Source organism: Solanum lycopersicum, chromosome 12, assembly GCF_036512215.1.
Source record: "Solanum lycopersicum chromosome 12, SLM_r2.1".
NCBI classification, from domain to species: domain Eukaryota; kingdom Viridiplantae; phylum Streptophyta; class Magnoliopsida; order Solanales; family Solanaceae; genus Solanum; species Solanum lycopersicum.
In genome coordinates this window covers 61242534-61260927 of record NC_090811.1, presented here as the reverse complement: position 1 = coordinate 61260927, position 18394 = coordinate 61242534, and the positions used below count along the sequence as shown (strand labels likewise).

Here is an 18394-nt window from a genome sequence, read left to right as displayed (position 1 = left end):
TCATATATATATATATATATAGAGAGAGAGAGAGAGAGATAAATCTTAATTAACTTAAGTATTTAATTTTACCATTTTCTAAAGCCCACACTTAAATTTTAGGAGAAATTACACAAACCCACTAGTTAAAAAAGCTTAATTACATAAAATACATTCTAGTATAAATATTTTACATATTTTAACATACTTTAATGCATTTAGATATATACATATATCTTCGGATAAATGGAATTAAAATCATATAAATTTATTCTAGATATAGCTTATAGTAAGGAAAAATTACTGAAATACATGTCTTTATGTTTTTCTTATTTTCAATATTCCATTTTATTTGTAAAATCCTCTAAAATCTCTTATCTTTTTAATGTATCTGAACTACATATTAATGTATCCAAGCTACATATAATGTATCCAAGCTACATATTATGTTATGATGTATAAGATATTCTTTAATTCGAACTAAATATTAATATATTCATTTTGTATTACTTTTTAAAGGATTATAGATTGTAATTTTATATTAAAACTATGTGATTCCTAAAATATAGGGCAGATGACAGAAATCACAAACTTTTAAGGGTAAAATTACCATTTGTTCCTTATAAGTTTATAATTACAGAAATTTCTCAAATCGATACAATAATATTAGCGCTGATACATTAATCTGGTGCATGAGATACATTAATTGTTAAGTAAGATGCATTACATTTTATACATAATACACTAATTTGATGCACGTTTTATACATGATACATTAATATGATATGCGGGATACATTAATTCGATGCGCTGATACACTAATCTGATACGCGAAAATGAGAAATTTTATAAATTTATGAAACTAATTGAAGATAATAATAATAAGAAAACTTAAAAGTGAGATTTCTATCATTTTTCCTAAAATTTATGGTTATAGTTATCTAAACAAATCTAATTCGCCTTCCTCCCTCCCATTTTGCTCACCAAATCGAGCCCAACATGACCGACCCGTCCCACACTCTTTCTCCAAAACGGCGCGGCATCTCTTCCCTCTCGCGAATTCAAAGTTTCAAACAGCAAAGAAGCTTCAATGCAGACACAGGACTAATATATAGCAGCAAAATTGAAGGTATTTTGTTTTCAATCTATTCGAATCGATATCGAATTCTTAGTTTTTGCTAAAGCTTTGTAATTCAAGCGATTTTAGTTGAGAATGTGCTTTGACTGGTTATGTGAAGGTTAAATTGGACTCAATTCACTGCTGCCTAATGGACGACGTTGATCGCTTATTTGAATGCTTCAAATGCGGCATTTCTCCCCCTCGTAATCGCTCTTCCCTTTACACTGCAATTATGTAAAACTTTTTTTTTTAATTTCCTCCCTATTTCCATTTGAAGAATAACATTTTGATGCCAAAAGGAAAATATAGTGACTGGTTTGGTATTTTTCGTAGTTGTAAAAAGTTTGTTTTTTTCTCAAAATTTGATCTTTTTTTTGGTTTACTGTTGTATGACTAGCCAAAGGGTTGTTTTGAACTATCTAAGATCTGTGTTTACCATTTTTTCCGAGTAATATCTGTATATTACATGTCAGAAATGCTTACAAGACTTGAATTTTGACTATGGTCTATTTATAAAAAAATAGGGCTCAATAGCTGGTAAGAAAACTGCAGCAAATTTGGCAAGTATTAGAATATGGAATCCAGCTAGTGCGAAATTGAAGCCAAACAATGTTATACGAACATAAGTAATGGTAAGTTGTAAACAAAATAATAGGAGGCACAAATTCAACCAATGTGACCTACATCAACAAGCGGAGAGGAGCAAATTTATTCTAACAACCTGTACACAAAAGGGAGTACCAAATTAGAGATAGAACTTTAATTAATCCCAAAAATATATTCCAAACGAATACCTCACTGTTATCACTTACAAAGAAGAGTTTCTAAAAATTGGGGGATGATTTAAATGAAGGAAGAAGAACAATATTTATAGGGAAATTACTCTGCAAGTAAAGAAAAAGAATAAGAGAAAATACTTTTGTTCTTTGGCTCCAAGAACAATTGGTTCGCCATCACAAGTATTTTGCGTATGCCCAAATTTGGGTCATATCTTATGGAAAGAATCAAAGCCTAACTTTTTACATATGGTGCTGTATAGTGTGGTTTCTTTGCGATCTTAGGTCATAAACGAAAAAAATAGAAATATTTGAAAGTGCACCACAACTATTCCCTCAGTTGTTGTTTGACCACATTCTAAGTGAACTTTAATTTTGATATTTCTCTATTATCTGGTTGTTAATTGTTTCTTATACAAATTTTAGAATCAGCAATAAGAGAAAGGAAAAAGGGAAAGCAGACTGTGAAGCAAAGTGATACATTGGAAAAGCTATCAACATCTTCAGATATTTTTTCATCAAGATCAAAGGGAAAGGTCCAAAATGCAACAGATGTTGAGCTCTGCCTACAAAATGTACATATTGCTTTCGTTCCTTTATATGTTTCATTTTTTTCAAAATTTCATGGCTTCTTTTTCTTTCCCATTGATAATAAGCTTTACTTTCTTAAACACGTAGTTTCTTGAATTGTATTGACAAGTACTATTTTTCAAGCACATCCCATGCCGGTGGAAACTACTAACTGAAATTCAAAGATTCTTCTTGTAGACCAGTTCATCAACAACAAAGATACAAAGTCTTAAGAAAGCATCACAGCTCTCTCCCCTAGTGTTTTATGGTTCTCCACATGGAGTTCCTCCAAAAAGACCAGCTCGTTTGTTGCGGCTGTTGAATGAAATCCGTGTAGACTTTAACGAGCAACATAAATTAAGGTAATTGAAAAAGATTTTTATCACTTTACCCACTAGTATGGTTATGCAATTTGCTTTTTTTGAAAAAAAGTATTCTTCCTTGTGTTTAAACAGCCAAGATATATGGGCCACATTTCCAAGGCAAGATGAAGCGATGAAGTATGCAAAAGAGAAAAATGATGCTCGTGTTTTCAGTTACCAGGATCATGTGAATGGTCAAAGAAGATTCCTCGTGTCCACATATAAGGAGTTCTGGAGAAGGTGAGTCTTCTCGACTCTATCTGTTACGTAAAAAGATTATACTTCCCCATGTCCTAAACTTTCTTTGTGTTTATAATTTTGATTAGGTACAAAACTATGAATCCTAAATTTCGGCACCACTATGAAGTTATCCAGGAGGTAATCTTTTCTAGTTTTCGTGTCAAAACATTAAGGAAATGCATAGATATGAAGTTTATAATCATGTGCTGCTGCTGATAAGGAATCATAGTAAAGAAGTACATAGGAGGTAATCTTTTGTAGTTTTCCTGTTAAAACAATAAAGAATTGCGTATAATCAAGTGAAGTGCATCAAGGATGAGGAAGGCAAGATGTTGGTTGAAGAGACCTTATTAGACGAAGATGACAATCATACTTCCAGAAACGCTCGAACAAAGAAGGGGATAGAGCCATTTTGCAGGGTGATTTAGAGCACCTGAGAGACATCGGAATTTTGGGTATAGTAGGTGTATTAAAGTTGAGGATGTTAAGCGTGCTATTAGTAGGATGAACAGGGAAAACGATTAAACCAGATGGGATTCTGGTGGAGATTTTGAAGAGCACAAACATGAAAGGTATGGAGTGGTTAACTGAGTTGTTTAATGTTGTCATTTTTAAGATGATGACAATGCTCAAAGAGTAGAAGTGGAGTACAATGGTTCTGTTATACAAAAGCAAGGGTGATATCCAAAATTGTAACAATTATAGTGGTATCAAGTTGCTAAGCCACACTATGGAAGTTTGGGAGAGGGCGGTGGAGATGTGGGTGAGGAGAGGTGTGTCCATTTCTGAGAACTTGTTTGGATTCATGCCATGGTGATTGACTACAAAGCTATCTATCTTGTGAGGAGACTGGTGTAGGATATAAGGAAAGGAGGTATTTATATATGTTGTTTATTGGCCTTGAAAAGTCCTACGGGAAATCTTCTCGAGATATCGGGATGCTTGAAGTATACTAGTGGCTTAAATTAGAGCAATAAATGATAATATATAATGAATCGAAGACTCGGGACAGAATGGTGGGAGGACATTCGGTGCACTTCCCAGATGAGATGAGGTTGCACTAGGGATCAACACATAGCTTGTTTCTATTTGCCTTGTTAATGGATGAATTGACGAGGGATATTCAAGATGAGGTGCCATGGTGTATGTTATTTGGGTCTTTAATCTAGGGAAGTGGGGACATGGATGATGATGTCACACATCGTATTGGTGCGAGATGGATGGAGTGGAGGCTTGCCACCGGAGTCTTGTGTGATAAAGATATCACCTAAACTTAAAAGTAAGTTTTTTAATGTAGTGATTGGACTGAATTTGTTGTATGGGTCGGAGTGCTGACAATTCAAAATCTCCAAATGTTTCAAAGATGCATGTTGCGGAAATTAGGATTTAAGGCAAGTTTATAAAGTAGTGGTTGGACTGACTTTGTTGTATGGGGCAGAGTGCTGGCAATTCAGAAACTCCTGCGTTTCGAATATGCAAGTTGCGGAAATGAGGATGTTGAGATAGATTGTGATAAGATTAAGAATGAGGATATTGGGACAAGGTTAGAGTGACCTCCGTTGTCGACAAGACAGGGGAAACGAGATTGAGATTGTTTGGGCATGTGAAAAGGAACCCTAGTGTGGAGGTGCGAGGGGTTGATGTAGTGGGTACCGGGAAAGGTAGAGGTAGGTTGAAAAAATATTGAAAAAAGGTAATTAGACATGACATGACGCAACTTCTACTCATCAAGGACATGGTGTTAAATGAAAGAGAGTGGAAGTCGTGCATTAGGGTAGACATATAATAGGTAGTGAAGTGTTGTTTTGCTTTTTGATGGGCTTAAGCTTGGTGGTGACTGTCGTAGTATTTTTTTTTTTGAAGCTGATGACTGTCGTACTATTAGCTTTGTCTTTTCTTGCTTTTGATTTCTATCATCATCTGTTGTTTTTTGTGTTTTAGGTATTGCACTATTTTGTTGTTATTGTTTTCTTATTAGTTGTATTTTCTACACTGTCGTTTTTCCTTTTCATACCTACTTTGATTTGTTGTACGTGAGTCGAGGGTCCTCCAGAAACAGCCTCTCTACCTCTCCACAAGGTAGGGATAAGGTTTTTGTACATTCTATCCTCCCCAGATCCCACTTGTGAGGTTTCACTGGGTATTGTCGTTTGTTTAGTAATCCAGGAGGTAAGTTTTGTAATTTTATCACCGCTATGGAATGATTTAGTGAAAGTCCCTTCCAGAACCTTTTGAACTTCCCTTGATTGTCACATGATGAATTCTGTGCACTTTTATGTCAAAAGATTAATTGGGATTTTAGTATACTAGCTTTGTATGTGTGAGAGAGAGAGATATGCCACTTTTATCTGATTAATAAAAAAGAGAGCCGCTGCAGATGTCAAACTGTTATATCTTATTTTCAGGGACTGCCATGCCATCTCTACTTTGATCTGGAGTTCAACAAGAGAGAGAATCCGGATAAAAATGAAGATGAAATGGTTGACCTTCTTATACAGGTCATCTTTGATGCAGTCAAGGAAAAGTACAGTCTTGAAGGAAACGATGATTGGGTTGTGGAGCTCGATTCCTCCAATGCAGGTTGGATGTTTAATGGACGGTTTTATCTAGTATTTCATCTTTGCGCAGTATGTTGTCAATATGACAATGTATGTATGCATGTTTATATTATTGTTTGTATATATGTATTTTATTAGTGAACAACCAGCCCATTGACTCCCACTGTTGCAGTAGTACTTCTCTCACTATAGCTTAGTGTATGGTGTGAAACATGTCCGTCTACTCATTTCTTCGGTAATAAGCCACAATATCTGGTACGAAAGCCTAGTAAAGTTTTTTTTTTTTTTTAATTCAACTCATATGTATACACAAGTTAAATTAGGATTCCACTGGCCAATATGGCAAAAATAGCTTATTTGACTAAAGTGGTACACTGGGATGGGTTGTTTAAACATCTACAATTACATGTCCTAAAAAGGAAAGAAAATCAATACCTAACAAAAATTTGAGTATTACTTTTAACGAATTATGCTACCTACTATAATTATACATATTCTGGGATATTCACAGAGGCTCCAACATTTCCGTGCAAGCTGGTTTGGACCGTTGGCCCAGGCTCCCAACGGTCAGATATCTGATTTCTCTTTTTAAAATTTAAAAATAAATAAATGTTACCATTAAACTACGCTGGTCTGGTTAACTGATTGTGTGGCTGATTAGACATTACCAGGTTTACCAATTACAGGCTACCAGTTACCTAAATTAACTCATGCAGGTCTGGTTCTTAGCGTAACCCAGCCCAATCTTGCCCCCTCTACCTATGCCGGTCCAGTCTGGGCGAAAATTGGTCCTCTAATGTTGTTGGCCTTAACCAAGCTCTGATACCATGTGAAATGGAAGAGAATGCAAGGAATTCAGCTTGATAATTCCCTCAAGCTATTGGGGTTTAATTAATTACTTCTACATGTCCTAAAAAGGGAAGGGAATTATTACCTAACTACAATAGAAGTAAATTAAGCTTTCTACTATAATTATTCATGTTCTAGAATATGTACCAAGATTCTAACCTCCGAAATAAGCTTGTAGATGTTCATATTAAAGAATAACTCTCTTCGACACACCTAACTCTTGAGAAACTTGGGACCTCTTCCCTTATTTATTTCCCAACTTGATTTTCTTATGTGGTATTCACAGGAAATGTTCTCTTTTTGTGGAACAACTTTTCATTAGATCTTATGCTGATTTTCAATATCCCAGGATCTTACTGTTGATGCACAAACATATTACTAAAGCAAAATCTGCATTTAGAACAGGAAGCAGTTTTAGCAGATATGATTATTTTGTAGATGAAGTTTCTTTTGGTGGATCAAATGGGGCACACAATTTTTAGGAACTGCAGTAAAGAATAATATATGGGAGAACTATCACATGATCTGATGCAGAATATTTCTTTGCTATATCAATAAATTGTACGACAACTTTTCTACGTTGTAGTGATCAATATTGATGTAAAGCTTTGCTGGCAGAAAAATTTTCTCGTCATTTAATAATCCGATTTCCAAAAGCTGCTTTCAAGGACAACTCACATGCAGGTGCATTTGTTACAGAGGTATCATACACATCAGTTCCTCCCACTTAGCTCCTGTTTAATTTCAATTTATCATTTCGTGCAGGCCAATTAGGTGTTCACTTGTGTCTCACTATTTTTTGATTACTTCTTATGTCTAACAACATGTGCATCATTCATATTTTTCGGAAGAATACTACTACAAATGATTGGTCATTTTAATTTATTTATCTTATTCTCAGTTATCAGTTTTGTGCTCTATTGTCAGATATGTTCAAGGATCATTAGCATAAGTGAACATGATGAAAGATTAAGAAAGCTTTTCATCTCAAAGGATTCAAGCTCAACTAATATTCCATTTCAGCTGTTTGTGGATAAAGCTGTCTACTCTAGAAATCGCTGCTTTCGCCTAGCCTTGTCATCTAAAGCAGGGAAGAGTTCTGTGCTTCTTCCAAGTGGACGTTTTAAATGCAAGGACAAGGTATGTAACTTTTCACTGATGGTGTTCATCACTAGGTTGATTATGTTAGTAGGTGACAATTTGTCTTCTGCATAAATGATTGTCAATTAACTAGGTGGTTGTGATAACTTGTACTGCTATATCATCTCAGATTTTAGCTATCAGAAAGATTTGTGGTAGTAAATGATGATGAGAAAAGATATGCAGCATTTAAACTTAAATGCAACTAAAGTTAAACCACATAACTACTAGGATCATATTAACATCTTATTTAATTTTGTGCTGAATGTACGTATCATCACCCCACCTGCTTACTGCTAGAAACATTCAACTAACTTTTCCTAAAGGTAGTCTAACAGAAGTCTTGGATCTGCACCAAAAGGTATGGCCTAGTGGTCAATGAAGTGGTCGAGAACCATGAGGTCTCAGATTCAATCCTCAGCAGAGAGCCGGAGACAAAAAACACAAGGTGATTCTTCCCATTTCTTCTAGGCTCCTAGCCTTGGTGGACAGAGCTACCTGATTCCTGTTGCTGGTGGGAGGTGGCAGGTATGCCATGGAATTAGTCGAGGTGCCCGGACACCATGGTCATACAAAAAAATAGGAGAATACCTGAAAGTCATTGCCAACTCTTACTTATCAAAGTAAAAAAAGCTGAAAGTCAGTACAGGGGTCCTGGTTTCTTATATACCAGAAATCTCTAGTACTCAAAATAACATAGTAAATGAAAGAAAAACACAAATCAATCGAAGAAAATAAAACTTTTTAACATTATGATGTAATTTAGTGACTCAAACAGCACTAGATGAATGATTATTCCTTTATATTCCTCCTTTTGTTTGGGGGGATATCTTCTCCTTCTCTATACTGCATCAGAGTTGGAGGAGAGCAGTATAAAGTTAGACAATGGGTTATTATGTTTTGTGAGATACTGGAATGTTGTTACCCTCCTTCCTTCTTTAAAAGTGCTAAGTTTTACTTCTGTTTCATTTTATATGGTAATATTTGATAGGATATAGGTTTAAAATGTCGATTTAACATGTGTACTATATTAATGGTAGTGGAAGAAGACACCAATGTTTAAAATTTGAGTAGTTAAATGAATTTGAATTCTTAAAACTTTGAGCATGTGCTTAAACCTGTTATTTTTACACATATTGTGTACTTGTTCTAATAGCCAGCAGAAGCTGGCTTCTATAAGTGGTAGTTCATGCTTTGAGAAGAAATAAGACACCAACAATGATCAATATGTGTTCTACTCTGCTTCTGATGCTCCCTATAGTTTAACGGCAAGCCTATTATTTAGGTTATCGCTACAAAATATTCTAGATAAGGAAATGGAAAGTATGTCCATGGTTGTTAAAAACCAACCATGAAAACTGTTTAGTATGCTTTACATGTGATATGTACTTGTAGTTTAACCCCACAGACTTTTCAATTTATAACAGTCCGAGGAAGAAGTCTTTATGGCATCCTTGATTTGCAATATGGATGCTGATTTTGAGAAGCTACTGATCTGCAAAATGGATCTAGATTGTATGAAGGCCCTTCAATTTGATACAGAGGTAGCTCCTCTTCACGTACTATTTTTTGTAGCACTTGGATTTACAAATTCTTTTGTCATTTTGTGTTATGAACTTTATTTTAGCCCTTCCTATGTTTTTATTTTCTTTTAAGAATAGAAATAAGTTCAACAACTTATAATATGAAGTCTAATTTGACACCAGTTGCAGTAGTCAGATTTAGAGATGTAACTGCTGCCATAATTTAGGGAAAAGCTTCAATTGATTGCACTCTAAAGGGCTCAAAATCATTTTGTATGCAGAGTACCAGGAGTTTCCAACGGCATTCTGCTGTTTCATCGAATTTTGACCTAAATGCTTGTAGAAGTGATGATCCTTCAAAAACTTATTTGACGGGAAAATCACCGTTCCCATATCTGGATGTGTTTGTAGAGTCTGTTGCTTCAATTGGAAATATACCAGGTGACACCCGCGACTTTCAGCATTAGAGCAGACAAACATGAACGACTTTTATTTCCTCTTCTCTTCACCCTTTTCTTTTTCCATTCACATGCGTGCCTTGTTGAATAAATTGGACTGTGCTTGCATATGAATAGTTTGTTCCTTTTTATTTTCTGTGTTTTATGTTGTTCGTGTGTATATATTGTAATTACTTGCTGCAATTATCTTTATATTTCTTCATAGCAGGAAGTAAGATAAAGGCATTAGTATATGACTAATTTAAGTGCCCATTCCTTCATGTTACAGTTTTGCCAGAACACCTTGTAAATTGTGAATGGGCCTCCCTCTCTTTCTTGTCTTTGTTTTAAAAATTAGATAGGAGAGAGAGCTTTCAGGGGGTATTTACTAGGTCTGCACCATTATTTTGATTGGCTACTGATTTTGACTGTTATCAGAGTACTAGTTGCTTCTCTCTCTTTTCTTTTGTACTTTGATGGGTCATTTGGTTCATGGACAAGTTATAGAAAGATTAAAATGTATGAGTATTATTATATGGTGAATTATAACCACTTGATAATTGTATTTTTTAGGAAATGTTTGGTTCTTTGTATTAACATTTAGATATGATGTGCAATCATCTACAACGTCTGTTTGGTTTGAAATGAAAATGCAGATGCCAATCATACCCTTGGCCTAAATAAAAAGAAAAAATCCAATCTAATTTTGGATTATATTAAGATGTGAACTACTTTTCTGTAACATAATCACATATTTTATGAGATATATAATTTCTTTTACTATTTTAGATAATGAACACTTCTAGAAGGAAAACTGAAATGAGGTATAATAGATGAAATAGTTCTTTTGTAATTTTTAACCTGAAATTTATTTTGACCTCTTGTATTATTATTCCATATGAATTTCAGCATAAAATGATGCACTAATTTCAACATGACGAATGCAAGATTATCTCAATACATCGATTAAGGGGGGAACAAAACGTTGTCTTTTAATGCATAATTTAAAACTGACATATGGAGCATGTTTCACTCGATTTTTGGACTTAGCTGGGTGATGCCATGCCATGTAGTGTTAAAGATGCATATGAAAGCTGGAGTGCATGAAGTGTTGGTAAATCCATCAGGTTTATCTGGAGAATGGTATCTACCTCATTTTTTTGGCCTTTTTGGACAAAAATGAATCATAGATGCTTTAATGGTTTTTCAACTCCATTAAAGTTGAAATATGAGGAATTGCCCAACCAACGAAACAGTCCTCCTACATTGGCATACATAGTTTCGGGTGCTTGACACTTGTACAAATGCCTTCTTGGTTTACCAAACACTAGTTCTAAAACATATATTAACATACGACTCATTGGGATCATTTCGACATACTCTTGATGGCTTTGTCAACATCCCGTGAACTCCAACTTGATGGCTTATCCCTAACAGAGAAAGGCATGACCCAGGAAAGACCAAAAAAGCAACAAAACATATTCCAGAGGTCTGAGGCCGATGGGCAGTGCAGTAGCAAGTGGTTGACACTTTTTGTGTGCTTGTGGCAGAAATAGCATCGTTAGCAAGTCAGAATTTCCTTTTGGAGAGATTATTCCGTGTGAGGCATGAGTTATGTAGTGCAGTCACATTGCATTAACTTCTGTGGGATCAATTCTTATTCATACCCATAGCATTATCAAATAGGTATCATTCTGACATTCGTGACATTAGATATTTCCATAAGAGAGATGTATGAACTTGACATGGAGGTCTGGTAAGTGTATAAAACAATTGTAAGACCAATAACATTATACGAGAGTGAATATTGGGCCTTTAAGGTCCAACATATCCACAAGATGAGTGTTGCAAAAATATAAATGTTAAGGTAAGTGTATGATTAGAAATGCACAAGTAAAGTTACTGCTTAAAGATGAAATGATAGAGGGTCATTTGACGTGGTTTAGTCATTTTTTATGTAGACCTGTGGATACACCAATCTGTGGTGATATCGGAATGATTGAAGATGTTCAAAAACGGAGACAAGATAGCTCTAAAATAACATAGAAGTTGTCACGAAAGACCTACAATAAAAGAAAGTTGACTCGAAAAACCTACAATATCTTAAAATCATTACAAATTTAGTGAATTTGAACACAATGAAATAAAAAGATTTATGTAGGCATTATTAACTAGTCGGGTTTAAGTCTTTAGTCATGCTGGTAAACTTACATTAGGTCCAACTTCTAAGAGTTTTTTAAATCTTGTTACGTATTTGTATTTCTTTGGAAAATATAGATAACCTGTTAGAGAGCCTAAATTTGAATGAAATGGGTTCAGAAGGAACAATACTGAAATGAGGATTCATATAGCCGAGACCAACTAGCTTTGGATTGAACGCTAGTAGTTGTTGCTCTGAACTACCTGTGTGCCTTTCTGTGCCATGACTGTCTTCATTGTTTTGATGCTTGGATGTCAAAGATAATGTTCTAGTTCCAGTTTTCTACTAGTCAATGCTTAAAAGTTTTGGCAGTCTACATGTGTCTTGAGCATGGAATCAAGGATTACTGCTTACTTTCTTTCTATTAATTTCTTCGCAGGAAAAATCCGAAGTTGGTATTGGTTCTCTGAGTATGCATTGATGGTTTACAGCATGTCTAGGAATAGATTCTGTGAAAGAATTGGCAGACAACATAAAAGCAATCATGGTAATGCATCACCAATATTACTTTTGCAAGTAAAAAACTTTTGGTAGTGGTCACATCTGTTTGACCTCGCGATCTCCACTCTTATATTTCTCATCCAAGGTCACCTTGCAGGGACATGTTTCCATTTTCTCTATTGGTTACATCAGATATAGTCGTGCTCGGAGTATCTTTTACTGATTATTTAGATTCTGTGCGATGATATGCTTTTTTTTAATGATGCCCCTCACATATGGTGTCAGTTATGTACGTAGTTGATCTGCAAAGGGGTGCTTATTATCAGAAGTGCTATGATCCTGATTGCAGAGGTAAATAATGGTCTTGTTTCATTCATTAGTTGAACTTTTTGGCTAAAGAATGATGACTTGTAGCCTTTAATGATGTTAAAAGGCTATCGATCTCCCTTACGACCTGTCCCTGATAATGTTATACCTCATTCATCCATTTCCTTCAATCTGCCTGGACATAATATGGACGAGGAGCAGCCAACTGTAACCAGTGACACAAGTATTTTCAGCAGCTGCAAGAAAGAATGGTGGCTTGAAGCTGTAAGAGTTGCAGACAGCATTGAGAATGTACAGAAAGCATTGGATCTTACTGAGGTTGTTTATCTTCACTCCAGCTTCTTTTGAATATTTTTCAAATATACTTGACTTGTTGTTGTAATAGTAGCTGTCCCACAAAGGTGAGTTTTCATCATATGCTTAGATATATCATGAATCTCAGATCTTGGGGAAAATTGATATGATAGGATCTAAATGAGCAAAACCCAAACTTTAGGTGATACTGAGGCGCAGTAATTGAGCAATAAAGGGTTATGTGTTTTCTCCCGTTCAGTTTTAGTTCCCTTTTACTTCCTTTTGTTTTTGTAAATAGACAATATTGCAGTTTAGCTGTTTGCAGATCGTTAGTTGTTTGCCTGTGTTAGAACAGAAGTAAGACCTTTGCAAGTTAACTTGCTAGTTGTAGGATTTATCAATATGGATACAACTGTTGTATAGGCAGGTTGAAATGGGCGTCTAGCGGAATAAAGTGATGTACATTGTTAGCTGAAACAAGAACTTATCTCTTCCTCTTTTACGCGAACTAGATGAATCTGACTAGCTTCTTCATTTTGTTACTGAAAGCAGGAGGAAACATGTGAAGAAGATGAGTGGTGGATGGCTGTCGAAGAGACTGCATACCAGATCGAGCTATCGTATTTTGGAAAAGCCTAGCCATTTCAGCCCTGGCAAAATGCTCAACTCGTAAAACTAGCCAGGTCCAACTAGTTGGTGCAAACCAGTGCATGGTGGAATGCTACATTCCAATTTCCAAGTCTATTTAGCTATGCTAATGGTTTGGGTAAAAATCGATACAAATCGACTAAATAAATCAAATTTATTTTGGTTTAATTTTGGCGTAGTTGAATTTTTTTTGAAGAAATGAAAGGGAAAGGAGGCGTTTGATGAATAAAATTGGGCCTAGCTACAGTTAGGTGATGTAAGATGGATTTGTAAGTATGCTGTTGGATATTTTGGTGTGTAGCTAATTAAACAGTAGATGCACGTGAAAGATAATTAGTTAAAGAAGATGGTACTTTTCATTTCCGCATAATTGAGAGTAGGAAGGTTAAACTATTTAATGTTCAACGTGAAACAAAATTATATATTTAGAAATTATATTGAAATTACTATTCTTTTTAGGAAGTTTAGAGAAAATGACAAATATCTATATTTAGTAATTTAATTTCAGTTTTTTACATGACATGTTTAAGGTCACAAGATCAAAAGGATAATTTTGCATATTCAATCTAATTTTAATTTATGATCACAATATACAAAAGTCTTCTTTATACTCTTAAACTCCGTATCAAATTAGATAATTCTTTGTAAAATGGAGAGAGTAAGTATTAATTTTTCTCTTAATAAAATGATTAATTTGACTATCCAATTAAACAATTTCGTTTTTCCTATCTGAAAATGCTATATTTGTTGGTCGGTTTAGTTTAATCATTGATTTGGCTATTCATTGCCAAACCAAGGAGCAAGTTAGTGACTTGGTCATGATTCCCCTTTTTTTCTTTTTGATATTCGAGCTAAAAAATAATTAAAGGGGAACAATGAAATTTTTCAATGTCCAATATTTATATTTAAATTTAATTGAATTTGAACCAGTTGAAGAATAAAACACTACTAAAAAGGCCTAAAAAGGTGATTGGAGAAAATTAAAAAAGATAACAAGCACAACGATATGAATGGAGGGCAGCGGTTCTCACCAAACTCATAAATCAATTGAACACCAAAAACATGAATGTACAGCTGCAAACCAAAAACTTAACAAAAAAAAAAAAAGTAACAATAAAACAAAACAAAAGAAAGAAAAAAAAGCAATATATTACTTTTTTTCTTTCTTTATTACGTACAAAAAAGGCAAATCAATTTCTAGACCCAACATAAATTCAAACAACGTACAAATTATCAATTTAGAACTTAAAAATCGCTCGATAAAGGTGCATGTTCGTGGTTCATGAACACATTGCTATAGATAAGACCAGCTAACCCACCGCCAACAAGTGGTCCAACCCAATAAATCCAAATACCAGCAAAGTTTCCACTAACCACAGCGGGTCCAAATGAACGGGCTGGGTTCATTGAACCTCCAGAGAACGGGCCTGCAGCTAAAATATTAGCACCAACAATGAAACCGATCGCTATGGGTGCAATGGTACCCAATGAACCCTTCTTCGGGTCAGCTGCTGTGGCGTACACTGTGTACACCAAAGCAAATGTAATGATTATTTCCATCACCACTCCTTCGGCAGCTCCTACTCCAGCAGCCACACCGTGGATCGGAACCGCCTGATTAATCATTAAAAAATTTACAATTTTGTAACAATGTATACCACATAAATTTCGATTCAGCAAAATACAGAACTTACCATTCCTCCAGTCACAACTTTGAGAAGGTAACAGCCAACAATTGCACCCAAAAGTTGAGCAATCCAGTAAAATAGACCGGTGAGGAGGGTGATTTGGCCACCGAGAGCCAATCCGAATGTGACGGCAGGGTTGACGTGACCACCGGAGATATTAGCAGCAATGGCAACAGCCACGAACAGTGCGAATCCATGGCAAACTGCAACAGCTACTAGCCCAGACGGATCAAGAGCAGCATCAGCTGTCACCTTGTCTGCAATTGATACGTTACAAAATTTTGAAACCAGAGACGAATTCAAAATTTATAACTGACCAAAGTAACAATGTGGACTTAAAGGGTAAACCGTACGAATTTAATATCGTCACCTAAAAAGCAACTATAGTTAACTATGCATATATTAACTGAAATTAGCAATAACTTAATGTTACTATTAGTGGCGGACTAGAATTTTTAACAAGGAGATTCAAAATTTGAAGAATTAAACACAGGAATTAACTAAATAACTTTAATCATGTATAAAAAATATTATTTTTCAGCGAAGGGTGATGAAACCCAGCTAACACAAGGCTAGCTCCGCTCCTGGTTATGATACGCTAAAATACGGTGATAATATAATATTACAAGTGTGTAAATTAAGGAGGAAGATTGAGTTTTATTAACTGTAAGCAATAGCTGAACCAACTCCGGCGAAGACAAAGAGCAAAGTAGAGATGAATTCAGCAATGTAGGCCTTAATAGACCCTAAGCTGAATGAATCATCGAATCGTCCAAAAGCTATGCAAGGCATTTTTTAAATTTATAACAAAAAAAAAAATTTATAGTAAAATAAACACTAAGAAAATGCTTGCTTGCTCTCAAATGACAATATATAGAAGCTCTTTCATTGTCACATATTTATACTAGGAAATACACAAATATAATATAAAGTTTTATTTAATAAATATAATTTCTTTTTTTGTTTTTCACTCCTCCTCACGTAGTTCAGATAAGGGAATAATTGCATATGTGGCAACACCTATCCAATCAATTTTTTTTTTTGTAACAAATAATATTCCAAGCTGGCATTAACATGTTTTTAATAGAAGTGTCTGGAAGATAGGCAATAATAATAATAATATATGCATGTGAAATGTAGGTCCAATGTGATGGAAAAGTAATGAGTAGAAAATGGAGTTGATAGGGGGGAAATTGGGTAAATAATAAATGGACAAAAAAATTACCCAGAAAGTTAAGAAAATTATAATATTTTTTTATTTTTAATTAAAAAATATTAAAGTTAAAAAGATAAAATAAATAGAAAAAATATTATTCTTATTAAATTTTTTTGACCAAAAAAAATTTTAGGAGCAAATTTATTAATGGAAGGATTGGTCCACAAAGTGCGCCTGACCGACCATGAACAAAGAGAATGCTAGAATGGGGTTGTTTGATGTGGCCTTTTGGATTTATTTAAATTCTGTGGATAAGAATTGAGCTGCCCTTAATTAGTCTTCTCTTAATTAGCTTAATAAAATGAATTAGATAATGTGAAAAAATTATATAATTAGAATTAGGTTCATATCCTATACTAATCTTATCTATATGTATTTTACTATTTTTTCAGTTTTAATTTATGTGATATTTTTTGTTTTTCGATTTAAATTCGATCGGTAATTTATATATTGAATATTTATTTTTTTGAAATGAAATTTATAACTACGTAAAAAGCACTATTAGTCACAACAACTGATAATTCAAAATGTTCAAAAGATCTATGATATTTTATGGTCAAATTGATCGACTTGTTTGAATTTCGAAATCCGAAAAGTGTTACATAAAATTGGACGGGAGAAGTACTAATTAAAAGTTTTATACAATATATTGAAGAAGATATATGAATTTTTGCCACTAGATACACTAAAATAGGAAAAGAGGCAAGCAAGATAATCATATATCTCAGATGAATACAAATCACGCTAATTACATGTATCTGAAACACCAGATACATAGGTAATGATGAGTGAGATGGAGGTGACGCGAGATAGGCAAGTGAGATTTTTTATGTATCCTAGATACATGCTATTGCACTCTGATAAGTGTATCTAAATAAATTACACATAATTTTCATCCTATGTATTCTGAGATACATGTATCTAGATGTATGTGGACACACTAAAATAAGGTAAGATTCATAATATTATAATATTACAAACTAGAATGTATCTAAGTAATTAGTTTCAAAACTAGTAAATTTTTTGTTCGTTATCCTTATAGAATAACAGGTCATTTGGTAGCTGGTTAGAGTTAAGCATATATTAGTAAAGTAAAATCAACTATGAATAAATCTATGCATTTTTTTTATGCATATATTAGTTATTTCACATTGTATCCTGTATAAATTAATATATATATATATATATATATATATATATATATATATATATATATATATATATATATATATATATATATATATATAGATTTTCTCATAACTTATACATATATTAATCACGTATATTATTAAATTGTCACCAAACTAAAAGTCATATCAATTATATAGATGAATAACTTATTTCCTATCTATCTACCAATTTTAAGTATAAAATATATAAAAGTTAATATATGAAGAATTTATTTCTTATGAGTATGATCCCTTGGCATTTAATAATAATGATGAGAAATGTACTACATCAATTTTTTTTAAATAATTATTGTTATTATTTTTTATTATTACAAAAGATTATTATAAATAAATATATAAAATAATGTGAAATTAATTTTAATACGTTTATTATTATAATACAATATTGTTATAAAAGATGATTATCACGGAAAGACCTATCTATACATAATTTTTTTGGGTAAGAATATGTAGGTTTTGTTATGTATATATTTGAGTTTTTGATTAGAATCATTTCTAAGGTATGACCTAAATTTAAAATACATTCTCGTGTTATAAAGTGAACAAAAAAATTCTTGCACTATTTAAAAAGTTGCAAGATCCATCATTTTCTCTTCCCTTTGTTATTTTAAAAAAAAATGCTTGCCACCAACAAAAATGTACCAAGTTGAATGAATATATGTAGGTATGCATTGCTAAACTAGTGAAGTTAACTGATTTTTTCAATTCCTGGGAATTGAGGGTTTAAGTCATATTCTACAAAATATATTAAAATTTTAAATACTCTTCGTAGAAAGTAAAGCCAAATACAACTCCAACTTCAAAAAGTTCAAATAAATTATTTTTTTAAAAAAAAA

At 33.6% G+C, this 18394-nt stretch overlaps 2 protein-coding genes across 5 annotated transcripts; one reads left to right on the top strand and one right to left on the bottom strand.

Annotated features, from left to right (window-relative positions):
• The first annotated feature begins 957 nt into the window (after window positions 1-957).
• LOC101256567 (uncharacterized) lies at window positions 958-13926 on the top strand. 4 transcript variants are annotated; one of them, XR_011213481.1, is made up of 15 exons: window positions 958-1108; window positions 1218-1302; window positions 2302-2450; window positions 2644-2807; window positions 2901-3047; window positions 3134-3185; window positions 5453-5627; window positions 7073-7155; window positions 7382-7594; window positions 9022-9138; window positions 9399-9558; window positions 12134-12241; window positions 12353-12546; window positions 12629-12840; window positions 13369-13809. XR_011213481.1 is itself a non-coding variant. In XM_069292741.1 (15 exons), exons 2-15 carry the CDS (start codon window positions 1248-1250, stop codon window positions 13453-13455), a joined length of 1788 nt encoding a protein of 595 aa, XP_069148842.1. In that variant the 5' UTR covers window positions 958-1108; window positions 1218-1247; the 3' UTR covers window positions 13456-13926. The 4 variants fall into 4 exon arrangements, 3 of the variants coding, with proteins under 3 accessions (XP_069148842.1, XP_069148841.1, XP_025884411.2); XM_069292741.1 differs by having other exon boundaries at window positions 12481-12546; window positions 13369-13926; XM_069292740.1 differs by having other exon boundaries at window positions 12481-12546; window positions 13366-13926.
• Window positions 13927-14488: 562 nt separating this feature from the next.
• Window positions 14489-16025, bottom strand: LOC101245626 (aquaporin TIP2-1). Its single transcript, NM_001302916.2, is given in 3 exon segments — window positions 14489-15078; window positions 15159-15409; window positions 15818-16025. Coding segments are annotated over 3 exon segments (747 nt in total). The 5' UTR covers window positions 15945-16025; the 3' UTR covers window positions 14489-14709.
• Between the last annotated feature and the right edge of the window lie 2369 nt (window positions 16026-18394).